This window comes from Phodopus roborovskii, unplaced genomic scaffold (genome assembly GCF_943737965.1).
Source record: "Phodopus roborovskii unplaced genomic scaffold, PHOROB, whole genome shotgun sequence".
Lineage (NCBI taxonomy): Eukaryota > Metazoa > Chordata > Mammalia > Rodentia > Cricetidae > Phodopus > Phodopus roborovskii.
The window spans coordinates 276,338-289,718 of record NW_026125739.1 but is presented as its reverse complement, the minus strand read 5'-3'; the positions used below and the strand labels follow the sequence as shown (position 1 = coordinate 289,718).

The 13,381-nt window shown below is 40.6% G+C and overlaps 1 protein-coding gene across 1 annotated transcript in view; it reads left to right on the top strand.

The window, feature by feature from the left end:
• The window catches only part of Fam135b (family with sequence similarity 135 member B), a 281,424-nt gene that overhangs the window by 226,430 nt on the left and 41,613 nt on the right, over positions 1 to 13,381 (top strand). Inside the window, exons 8-9 of the mRNA XM_051178560.1 lie at positions 1,792 to 1,945; positions 4,518 to 4,567. Of these exons, the coding sequence (XP_051034517.1) occupies positions 1,792 to 1,945; positions 4,518 to 4,567 (204 nt within the window). The remainder of the gene's footprint in view (positions 1 to 1,791; positions 1,946 to 4,517; positions 4,568 to 13,381) is intronic.

Sequence of the window (13,381 nt, the reverse complement as noted above, 5' to 3'; positions counted from 1 at the left end):
CCACTAAATGTGGAGGCAGGGCCCAGCTACCTTGCCGGTGCTGGGATGCGAGGGGGATGGGCATCGGATGTGTCTGAATTTTGGGGCAGTCCATGATGAAGCTGGTCAATCACCTGTTTTCAAAAATGGTATGGTTTGTGCCTGTGCCTATGTAGTCTGTTGGGGTTTTGAGGAAGGGCTGGCCATGGGTCAGATGTTCAGGTGCATGGAGTTGGGTGGCAGAGTAGGTCATGGAGGGACAGAGTCCACTGGGTGGCAGTGGTCGGGGCACAGGCTGGATGTTGTTCTCTAGTGTGCTGCCTGGTGGAGAATGCACCAGAGCGGTGTAGTTCTACCAGAGGTGGGAGCAGGGCTCGGCTCTTCATCTCTGTTTTTCCTATTCCATGCTGCAACACTTTCAATACATTTTGTTATCCTTATGTAATTTCTCTCTTAAGTTCGAATTAGAAAGACTAGATAACATTATAGTATTAGGTAAGGTTATAGAGCTCAAGAAATAAAGACATTAAAAAGTAGATACTATAATAGAAGGGATTGGTTGTACTCATCAGATGCAGTGTTCAGGTTCTGCCTCAATCCTGAGCCAACCCTTTTTGGAGGCCAAGTACTGATGCTACTCTAGAAAGAGCTGCTTACCCAAAGTCTCATATCTTTCTCTGGAGTGGTTCATTCTCAAGAATGTTGATTTTTCATACCCTTACTAGACAAATTTAGTTTGCTTAATTATCAATAAAAACAAAGAGCAATAAAAGCTAAATGAGATAGGAGGCAGCCATAATCACCAACCACGAATACTGACATTCTGAAGCCAAGAGGGTGGATACCAACCCCCCTCCATGCTGAATCTTCCTCCAGAGTGGGCAATGCAGTAGCAGGGAACCATGATGAGTGAGTGCTTGCTTTCATTGTGGCCAAGCGAGAGAAGATAAATGAGCAGGCATGTAACACCACCAAATCTCCCTATTACTCATTATCTTCAATTTTCCACTGTCCACACCCTATGCAATGATTCCTTTCTCTGCTCTTAGAAAAAAAAGAAAATTCTTCAATTCACTCTGGAATATCTTTCTCTCAGGTTGGAGGGAGAGATAAATTATGTTATTAAAAACATTTTTTATCCACCCCCCCCATGCTAAGCTGAGTGTGAGCTTAGGAATTTTCTTATTACACAGTCCAAGTTATCTTTCTACCAATTCTATAGTTTCAAACAGATTCCACTATACAAAGCTTTCTGAAACTGGACAGACATAAAGCACTTGGACTTGACTTCATCCTATCTTACCATTTTAAAACATAGCTTTATTTTCCCCTTTGTATTACAGTGCTGCTCACTCATCTGTTCTAATAATCTTCCTAATCATCCCTCACCCACCCATGTAAAGGCGTTCCTTTCTTCTGTCACCCAACCTCTTGTATCGTCTGTCCTCTGGGAAACAGGGCAACAGTCTAAGAGGGCAAGTGAGTGGTCACTAACCTTCTTGTTGGCATTATTACCCTTATCTGCTTCTTAGTTATCATCTTCTATCATTGTTTTTAATATTATAACTATTAATAGCTTCACTTGAACATGACAAAACAGAGGTATGGCATGCCTGTGGTTTTCCTACTTGACAAGCAAGCAGAAGAGGTTTGGACTCAGCTAGCTTTCCTCCTGAAGTTTTCATATTATCTAAGAACCAGACCTGCTGTCCTGAACCCAAATTAGTCTTTGAATGTTGGGCAGAGGAGAGGAGTTCTGTAAAGCCAGGGCAAGGTATAGATTCCTCAGCTATGTTTCTTCTGTCTCTTCAGGGAAGCTTCTATGTCCCCTCAGAGAACTGCATACAACATGCACACAAATGGCACCGGGACCTGTGTCTGCTGCTCCTCCATGCCTACCGGGGCCTCCGACTCTACTTTCTAGTCATCATGAGAGACATTCCTGAGCTGCCCACCATGGAGCTTGGTAAGGGCTTAGGAACAGAAAATATCTTGTCAGAAGCTGACAATCCATATTGGATCTCGAACTGGAAAACATGGTATGCTTTTGCAAAGGTCATGGTGAAAATCCGGTTCATTGTTTAAGCTTTTCGGGGCTCTACCTCATTGTACTAAGAGTGACTCTTTGTAAGGACAAATGAAGTAAGAAAGCTTATGAGTTCCCCAAGACACTCACTCATTTATGTATCAAATATTTCTTGAATACCTACCATATATCCTGTCCAATGATGTTAAGTTGTTATTGTTAACAATAATCTTAATATTATACAAAGGGACACGCAAACAAAGTAAAAGTATCTCATAAAGGTGATTCTGTTTGAAAAAAGAATGTGGAAAATCCAAAACTGGCCTAGAAATACAGCAGGGCCACCATGGTTGATTAGAATCCCACTGAGTGCTTACTTCTTCATGCCTTTCATTCCTGAAGTAGGTGGTTACTGAATTTCACCTCATTAGTAGGAGCTCAACCTCATAATCTAAAGTGATCCTCTAATCAAGCAAAGGGGAAGTGGAAGATTTTTGAGTCCTTCAGTCCTTTTCAGACTATCAACTACCATTGATTCACACACACACACACACACACACTTTCTTGAATAATATGCAAGGTTAAATCCTTTTATAATTATGACAAAATTATAAAACTGCATTTTATAAACATGTATAACAGCCTTACAAAAGAGCACCATATCTATAAAAAACAATTGTGCACAGATCTACATTAACACGTATAGCCATTCATATCTATAATATTTGTGCATATCTAACTATTTCCTGGTCTATCCTGTGAATGGTTCTAGAAACCTGCAGGCAGTGACATGCCATATTTGGCTTAGGTGACATATAGATTTTTTCCAAATTAACATCATGGAGATTTGTGAATCTAAATCCCTCTTGAGTGATAAATTAGAGAAGTTAAACATGGGAAGTAAGATGACTACTGAAAGCCACACAGCACAGCAATATGTAGCTGTGACAAAAGCCCTGAGGTCCAGCACTGATGGCCTGGGGTAGGGTGCTTCAGTCCTGTCACCCTCCTTTACAGCACATGATATACTGTGGTTCTGCTCAAAGTCCTTTGGATGAGAGGCTCAACCCAGAGTCTAGGATTCAAGTATAATGTATATTTCAATGTTAGAATCCCACAGAGTGCTTATTTCTTTATCTGTTCCTCTGGATACCAATTTCTAGGAAAACTATACCATTTGGTACTGCCTGTGGCCTGTGTATTATAAGCAGGTTGCATAACAATGATATATTTGCAAGTTTCTCTTTATCATCAGGGTTGGTGAGAGCTGGGTCACTCTCGATTCCTTAGGCTCTCTAGTCTGCAAAGCAAAGGAATATTTGGGTGCTCACATTGGATTTCTGAGCCTCCCTCTTGCCATCTAGTTTCAACAGCCATAATACCTGCCCAAGCCAGTGTCAGGGTCTTTAAATCAAGCACTCTTTAACTTGGATGTTTCCAGAAGCCAATCTTAGGCAGATTGTAAAGACAACCTCAGGGGACTTAGGATGTGACTCTTAAACACTTGCTTTGCATATCCTAAACCTTGAGGGTTTGACCTCAAGCTCCACAAAACAGATCAAAAGACAATAGAGGATCAGCTACTTACATGCCTCAAAAGAAAAAGAATTTTATTCAGCAGTGGCTAACAATAGGAATTTTTTTCCTAAAAAGGTTCTTAATTCACTTAAATCTTTTTCAACATTTTTTTTTTGTGGTCATTGTGCCAGACACGTGGGTTATGGTCAAGTTCAAGAGGAAGAAAGTCTATTGTACTGTTGGGTCATGGATCTGAGTCCACCCATCATCAGGACACAGAGATTCTAAGGGATTTCTCAAGTTGCTCTAGGCAGTACAACTGTGTGGAAATGATTCACTTTGGCATTGGGGCACTAGGAGAAAGTTCAAACACTGTCAAAACTCTGATGATGAAATCACAAATAGCTGGAGGTCACTTGTTCAGGCTGACAAGCAGTTGAATAGCAGGCCACACTGGGGTGGCTCAATGGTTATGATGCTCATTAGTGTCATGGTCCCTGGAGCCTGCATCTCCTCAGATCTGCCACTCCTCTTTCTTGAGCTTCTGACTTTTTAGCTTCAAGATGGAGACACAAACCCACATTTTCTGTTACAAAATATACCTCTCTCTCTCTCTCTCTCTCTGTGTGTGTGTGTGTGTGTGTGTGTGTGTGTGTGTGTGCACATGTGTGTGAACATGCATCTGGAAAAACATAAATAAATACAGCTTATTTAGGACACACAAAGTGATACAAGTGGTACACACACTAAGGTGTTAATTATACTTATAATTCCACTAAGTAGTCCAAAATGGGTTTCCTCTTGCCCTCAATCTATGATGTCATAAGAGATTGATTCTCTTCAAAGTTTAATTAGGAGAGTTCTGTGGAGTTGCCTTTGTCTCTTTTTAACTTTGCTATTTAGAGCATGAAATTTAGGCCTTTTCCTTTAGTTAGCAAGTGCAGCATTGAAATGAGGTCTGTTTAATTGTGTGGCCTTTGTTCTTCCTTCCCAGAGGCCCTTGCTGTTGAAGAAACACTCTCTCAGCTGTGCTCAGAGTTACAGGTAATTACCCTGATGACCCTCAGTCTGAACAAAGGGATGTACTTATAGTTCTGGGCCAAGCTAGTTTTGTCTGCCACACATACCAGTCACCCGAAGCTACAACTTTTCCCAATGAGAAAAAGTAATTTCTCAGGTACCAATGTGTGGGGATGGTTTCAATTCTGCTTCCCTGAGGAAGTTCTGAAAGGCTTTTGTGGCCTAAACAAAGAGGGTGTCTGAGCTTGGAAACCAGCATAGAACAGAACCTGGCTCTGTACATGTGGGTGACAGTTAGGAGATCTAGACAGTCTATGTGGTCCCTGGTAATGGAACAGCATTTATACCTAGCATGGGAATGGACACTGGAAGCCCACTCCACATAGAAGGATTCTCTTTCAGCCTAGACACATGTGGGAGGGGCTAGACCCTGCCTCAAATGGTGTGACAGACTTTGATGATCCCCCATAGAAGGCCTCACCCTTTCTATGGAGCAGAAGAGGTGTGGGATGGGGGTCAGTGGGGGCCATGAGAGAATGGGAGGGAGAGGGAACTGGGATTGATATATAAAATAAGATTGTTTCTAATTGACATAAAAAAGAAGCCAGAAAAAAAAAACAAGCAAAAAATAAATAAATAAATAAAGAGGATGTCTGAGGCCATGTTGTGAAAGATGGTTGGCAATGAGGAAAACTCATCATGTTTTGAACATGTGCAAGGAATTTCTTGGTTGTCCACAGACAGCAGGCTCAGAAATGGCAGCCTTAGCATGTAGTATGTAGTTGGAGCTTACAGATGTCAAAAGTATATAATACTCAAGTGAAGAGTTTCATGGCTTCCATCCACTTAAGTAATACAAAGCTATCTCCAAGTCCCTAAAAAGCAGAATCATCCCAAATAGGTCAGGGCACCATCTGAAGTAAAGCTAGTGATATATTTGTTATCTTACTGATTACCTCCATGACTTCTATAGTCAATGAAGCAAGGGAGAGCTAAAATACTATGTGGAAATCAAGAGGACTTATCTATATTTTCCTTGGGTTTCAAAAGACTAACTTATTCTTGGTTCTTAGGCTTTAGCTGGAGCAGGACAAAGATGCGAGAAACTTGCAACAGGAAAAAGTAGTAATTGCAGGTGTCTTGGTTCCAACTTTGTAAAGCAAGCAAGAGTTGTGTCCTTGGAGAGTGGGTGCAGAATGGATGTGCATCTGTTCTATTGCCTGCTGTGATTTACAATCCCCAGAACACTTGCTTCTGTAGAATGGGGCGACCACACTTCATTAAGCTGGGCTAGGACCACTTGGAATTTAATATTGGAAGGAAGCTAGTTGACAGTGAGTGATGGAGCTATTCATTGCTGTGTGCTGACTTCAGAACAGACCTCTGCAGCATAGTGTTGACAAATTGTTTAATTTTTACAAATCTCGGTTTTCCTATCTGTGAAGCAGAAACAGGAGCTGGGGACATGGCTCAGAAGATAAGGCATTTGCATCCCAAGCATGAAGACCACACTTCAGATCTCCAGAACTCATATGAAAGAATTGGAAGGCCAGGCCTGGTGGCTACCTGTAATATTGTATCCCAGGGGCAAGAATATTGGTGGACTATTCAGAATTATCATGATCAGGGTTCAGCAAGACAGCCCGTCTCAGTAAATAAAGTGAGAGCCACTGAGAAGGATACCCAATGTCAACTTTGGGTTTCCATAAGCATAAACATGCTTGAGCATCTGTTACACACGCGCTTACTTATACACATGCAGATACATAAATACCAAAGTGTGGGTTCTGGAAGGCAGTGTACTCAAACAGTCAACCCCTTCCCTCCTTCTCTTTGGCCTTTTCATGAATGTCTCTTAGGGACAATAGTACCTCTTGACCAAGTGAAATTTGATTCATTTCAGCCAGCATTTTAAAGTTTCCATTACTTGTGAGCACCTGGACCAGCCCAAAGGATTTTTTCATCTCTTCCCTGGGAGCACAAGGTTAGGGAAGGAGTCTATTCACATTGGGGCTTTCAGTAATGAGTAGCTCACAAATGAAATACTATCTGTACAGAGATGTACATGGCCACAGGACACCAGGTAGTGTGTCAGTAATTCTTTTTAGGAGGAAGCAATCTTAGTGGGCTCTAATGAAGAAGCTACTTTGAAACCAGGGATTGAGAGAATATTAAGGCCTTGTGGTTTTATACTAGGGCAGTGATAGAGATCTGAACCGGAGGAGGGGGTTTCTTTGATGCAGGGCTACAGGAGGGAGCAGAAGTCTGAGCTCTGCATGGAAGAGGCTGATTGAAGCACTAGGGAGGGACCTGGAATTAATGATCAATAAGCCTGAATGCCACATTCACCATGGTGCCTGGATGAATTCTCCAAGTCACTAGGAATCATGAAGTAGAAGGATGGTATGTCCTTGGGAAGCATGTGTAGAAGAATGAACTTCCAACATCTATGCATGAGGAATTGTCTCATCTCCATCAATTCTTTGATAGTAACTGGATGTCCAGCATGTAGTTCAATTCTAACAGTGCCTATCTAGAGTCAGCATAAAGTCCCAGTGGTTGTAGGCCCAGTCTTATAGCATTGTCTCTTCTTCAGGTGCATTTTCTTTGACTAATTATCTACCAAATTGAGGTTGCAATCCTAACCTGTTCATGTTAGATAATTTCTTTTTTTTATTTATTTATAATTTTTTTATTTAATTTTATATAACAAAGTCCAATTAAATGAAAACAAACATTTATACACAATATTTGGGAATTTGGGCTTCGTTCTTTCCAAACTACTTCCTGCTGGTAAGGGGCGCTGTCTTGGGGGATTCGAAGAAGATTCAGATACCCTAGCTGTAGTCTGTAGGGCTGTTTTGTCCAGCTGTTTTGAATATAGGATCAGCTTGTACTCTGTTTCAGGTGGTCTGGCTTGATCAAACCACATTAGTCTGGAAGGAATCCAAATCTTTTCATTTTCTGTGGAAACAAAAATAGAAATACTTTTCCCCAGTAACTTGTTCTTCAACTTAAGTTTTGGAGTCAAAGCGTTTTTTTTTTTTTTTTTAATTTATTATTTTACATGTCAATCCCAGTTCCCTCTCCCTTCCTTCCTCCCTCCCCTCCAGCCCTCCCTCCCTCCTTCCCTCCCTTTTGCCCTCTCTACCCTCTCACATGCACTCTAAACACCCTCCCCTCCCAACCCCCCAACACAATACCATATGTAGGGGAATGCCATCCAGTTGGGGTCATGTAGATCTGACAGGTCCTGTGAAGTAGGGACTACGGCTTCTCTCCTATCTCTAGAATAAGGCAGTTATCCCTCCATGGGGGATATGTTTGCAAACTCCTTTTGTGCACCAGGGATACATCCTGGCTCCACTGTCTGAGGTCTCTTAGACTGCTCAGACCTTCTGGCTGAGACTCATATTCAGGGGGGTCAGAGTCAGTCCCCTATTGGCTTCCCAGCTATCAGTCTAGTGGCCCTTAGCTCCTCCTTGTTCAGGTAAGCTGTCTCTATGTACTTCTACCACATGGTCTTGTCCTCTCCATCTGCTTCTGGATTCTAGTTCGACTCAGTGTTTATGTATGGGTGTTTGCTCCTATTTTCAACAGGCATTAGTTGAGGACTCCATGGAGAAGTTAGTTGTTGATCTCACTCTCCGGGTAGGGCATTTATGATAGCCTTTCCACGGGAGCTGAGATTGTTAGTTGGGAGCAGTCTTGTAGTTCCCTCGACCTTTCTTTGTGTTCAACTTTATCTTCAAACCAATATTGGCTCCCTCTTTTATGTTCTCTCTCTCTGTCTCTGTCTCTGTCTCTCTCTCTCTCTCTCTCTCTCTCTTTCCTATTTTCCATTCCTAACCAGGCTCAATCCTCCTGGTCGCACATGCCTTCCTCTCCTCCCCCTCATTTTCTCCTACTTCTCTCTCCATTAGCTGTCCTCCCCCACTTTACCTGAGCTCTGGGGGACTTGTCCCTTCCCAGTTCTGTGAGGGACTTTATATGAATCTCTTAGAAAACAACTTGTATCCTAGTTCCTCTGGTGGTGTGAATTATAGGCTGGTGATCATTTGATCTAGTTCTAAAACCCATATATGAGTGAGTACATACTGTGTTCCTCTTTTTGTGATTTGGTTACCTCATTCAGGATGGTTTCTTCAAGTGCCATCCACTTGCCTGCGAATTTCAAGATACCATTATTTTTTTCTGCAGAGTAGTATTCCATTGTGTAGATGTGCCACATCTTCATTAACCATTCTTCAATTGAGGGGCATCTAGGTTGCTTCCAGGTTCTTGCTATTACAAATAGTGCTGCTATGAACATAGTTGAACAGATGGCTTTGTTGCATTGATGTGAATCCTTTGGGTAAATGCCTAAGAGGGGGATTGCCGGGTCCTGTGGTAAACTAATTCCCATTTTCCTGAGGAACCGCCATACTGATCTCCAAAATGGCTGTATGAGTTTACACTCCCACCAGCAGTGGAGGAGTGGTTCACTTTCTCCACATCCTCTCCAACATAAGTCATCACTGGTGTTTCTAATTTTAGCCATTCTGGCAGGGGTAAGATGGTATCTCAAAGTTGTTTTGATTTGCATTTCCCTGATAACTAAGGATGTGGAGCATTTTCTTAAGTGTCTTTCAGCCTTTTTGATTTCCTCCATTGAGAATTCTTTCTTCAGTTCTGTACCCCATTTTCTAATAAGGTTATTTGGTGTTTTGTTGACTAGTTTCCCGAGTTCTTTGTGTATTTTGGAGATCAGCCCTTTGTGGGATATAGGATTAGTGAAAATCTTTTCCCAGTCAGTGGGCTGCCCTTTGGTCTTGTCCACGGTGTCCTTTGCCTTACAGAAGCTTCTAAGTTTGAAGAGGTCCCATTTATTAATTGTTTCTTTCAATGTCTGTGCCCCTGGAGTTATGTTCAGGAAGCAGTCTCCTATACCAATTTGTTCAAGGATACCTCCTACTTTCTCTTCTAAGAGGTTCAATGTGGCTAGATTGATGTTGAGGTCTTTGATCCATATGGACTTGAGTTTTGTGCATGGCGACAGACATGGGTCTATCTGCAGTCTTCTACACACCCTCATCCAATTGTGCCAGCACCATTTGTTGAAGATGCTGTCTTTGCCCCATTGTATAATTTTAGCTGTTTTGTCAAAAATCGGGTGTTCATAGGTGCGTGGATTAATATCAGGATTTTCAATTCGATTCCATTGGTCTACCTGTCTATTTTTATGCCAATACCAGGCTGTTTTCAGAACTATAGCTCTGTAGTAGAGCTTAAAGTCAAGAATGGTGATGCCTCCTGACATTCTTTTATTGTATAGGGTTGTTTTGGCTATCCTGGGTCTTTTGTTTTTCCATATAAAGTTGATTATTATCCTTTCAAGGTCGGTGAAGAATTGTGGTGGGATTTTAATGGGGATTGCATTGAATCTGTAGATTGCTTTTGGTAAGATTGCCATTTTTACTATGTTTATCCTACCTAACCAAGAGCATGGGAGATCTTTCCATTTTCTGGTATCTTCTTTAATTTCTTTCTTTAGAGTCACAAAGTTCTTATTATATAGGTCTTTTACTTGTTTGGTAAGCGTTACACCAAGATACTTTATGTTGCTTGTGGCTATTGTAAAGGGTGATGTTTCTCTGATTTATTTCTCTGACTCTTTGTCGTCTGAAAAAAATAGGGCTACTGATTTTTTTGAGTTTATCTTGTATCCTGCTAGTTTGCTGAAGGTGTTTATCAGCTGTAGGATTTCCCTGGTAGAGTTTATTGGGTCGCTTATGTAAACTATCATATCATCTGCAAAGAGAGACAGTTTGACTTCTTCCTTTCCAATTTGGATCCCCTTGATCTCCTTTTGTTGTCTTATAGCATTAGCTAGAACTTCTAGTACGATATTGAAGAGATATGGAGAGAGAGGACAGCCTTGTCTTGTTCCTGATTGTAGAGGAATTGGCTTAAGTTTCTCTCCATTCAGTTTGATGTTGGCAGTTGGTTTGCTGTATATTGCTCTTATTATGTTCAGGTATGTTCCTGGTATCCCTGACCTCTCTAATACCTTTATCATGAAAGGGTGTTGAATTTTGTCGAAGGCTTTTTCCGCATCTAGGGAGATAATCATATGGTTTTTCTTTTTCAGTTTGTTTATATGGTGGATCACGTTGATAGATTTTCGTATGTTAAACCATCCCTGCAATCCAGGTATGAAGCCTACTTGATCATGGTGGATGATTTCTCTGATGTATTCTTGAATTCGGTTTGCCAGTATTTTATTGAGTATTTTTGCATCGATGTTCATCAGGGATATTGGTCTGTAGTTTTCTTTCTTAGTTGTGTCTTTGTGAGGTTTGGGTACCAAAGTTATTGTGGCCTCATAAAAAGAGTTTGGCAAAACACCTTTTGTTTCTACCTTGTGGAACAGTTTGAGGAGTAGTGGTATTAGTTCTTCCTTGATGTCTGGTAGAATTCTGCACTGAATCCATCTGGCCCTGGACTTTTTTTCGTTGGAAGGGTTTTGATGACTGCTTCTATTTCATTTCGGGTTATAGGTCTATTTAAGTTGTTTGTCTGTTCTTGATTTAATTTTGGTAGGTGATAGTTATCTAGAAACTTGTCCATTTCCTTTGAATTTTCAATTTTTGTGGAATACAGATTTTCAAAGTATGACCTGAAAATTGTCTGGATTTCCTCTGTGTCTGTTGTTATGTTCCCCATTTAGTTTCTGATTTTGTTAATTTGCATGTTCTGCTTTTTCGTTAATTTGGATAAAGGTTTGTCTATCTTGTTGATTTTCTCAAAAAAACCAACTCTTTGTTGCATTGATTTTTTGTATTGTTTTCCTGGTTTCTATTTTGTTGATTTCAGCCCTCAAGTTCATTATTTCCTGGCGTCTACTCCTGCAGGGTGAATTCGCTTCTCTCTGTTCTAAGGTTTTCAGTTGGGCTGTTAATTCTTTTATGTGACTATCCTCTGTTTTCTTCATATGGGCACTTAGTGCAATGAACTTCCCTCGTAGCAATGCTTTCAAGGTGTCCCATAAGTTCGGGTATGTTGTATCCTCATCCTTGTTGAATATTAGAAAGTCTTTAATTTCTTTCTTTATTTCTTCTTTGACCCAGGAGTGGTGCAATTGCACATTGTTAATTTTCCATGAGTTCGCAGGTTTTCTGCTATTTGTGTTGTTTTTGAATTCCAGTTTTAAAGCATGGTGGTCCGATAAGATACAGGGGACTATTCCTATTCTCTTGTATCTGTTGAGGTTTGTTATGTCTCCTAGTATGTGGTCGATTTTAGAAAAGGTTCCATGTGGAGCAGAGAAGAAGGTATATTCTTTTGTCTTTGGATGGAATGTTCTATAGATGTCTGTTAAAGCCAGTTGAGACATAACTTCTGTTAATTCTTTTGTTTCTTTGTTGAGTTTCTGATTTGTGGTCCTGTCTAGTGTTGAGAGTGGTGTATTGATGTCTCCCACTATAAGTGTGTGAGGTTTTATATGAGCTTTGAGTTTTAGTAGTGTTTCTTTTACGAATGTGGTTGAATTTGTATTAGGGGCATAGATGTTCAGAACTGAGACTTTGTGTTGATGGATTTCTCCTGAGATGAATATGAGATGAATATGAAACGACCGTCTTCATCTCTTTTGGCTAATTTTGGTTTGAAGTCTAACTTGTTAGATATTAGGATAGCTACGCCTGCTTGCTTCTTATTTCCATTTGATTGGAAAATCTTTTCCCAACCCTTTACCCTGAGGTAATGTCTATCTTTGGAGCTAAGATGTGTTTCTTGTATGCAGCAGAAGGATGGATTCTGTCTTCGTATCCATTCTGTTAGCCTGTGTCTTTTTATAGGTGAGTTAAGGCCATTAATGTTGAGGGTGAGTAAGGCCCATTGATTGTTGATGCTTGTTTGATTTAGGTTTGTTGTTGGCAGTGGTATTGTGAATATATTTGTTCTGCTTCACCCTAGGTTTCTGGTGTAGTTGGATTATCTGTTGCCTACATTTTTGTGGGCGTAGTTACCTTCCTTGGGTTGGAGTTTTCCTTCCAATACTTTCTGTAGGGCTGGATTTGTAGATACATATTGGGAAAATCTGGTTTTGTCATTAAATATCTTGTTCTCTCCATCTATATTGATTGAGAGTTTTGCTGGATATAGTAGCCTAGGCTGGCATCCGTGTTCTCTTAATACATTTAGAACATCTATCCAGGACCTTCTGGCCTTGAGGGTTTCCATGGAGAAGTCGGGTGTAATTTTGATAGGTCTGCCTTTATATGTTACCTGTCCTTTTTCCTTCGCTGCTCTTAATAATCTTTCTTTATTCTGTATGCTAGTTATTTTGATTATTATATGTCGATGGGTCTTTTTTCTTTGGTCCAACCTATTTGTGGTTCGATATGCTACTTGTACATTCATGGGCATGTCCTTCTTCAGATTTGGAAAGTTTTCCTCGATGATTTTGTTGAATATGTTTTCGGAACCTTTCAGCTGGGCTTCCTCACCTTCCTCTATGCCTATTATTCTTAGGTTTGGCCTTTTCATGGTGTCCCACATTTCCTGGATCTTTTGTGTTAAGGATTTGTTGGATTTATGATTTTCTTTGGTCGATGAATCTATTTCTTCTAGTTTATCTTCTGCGCCTGAGATTCTTTCTTCCATCTCTTGAATTCTATTGGTTATGCTTGTGTCCGTGGTTTCGGATTTTTTGCCCAGCTTTTCAATTTCCAGCCTTCCTTCTGTTTGTGTTATTTTCTCAATTTCAGTTTTCAAGTCTAGAACTGTTTCCTTCACCTGGTTAATTGTTTTTTCTTGGCTTTCTGTACTTTCCTTAAGGAATTTGTTCATTTCTTC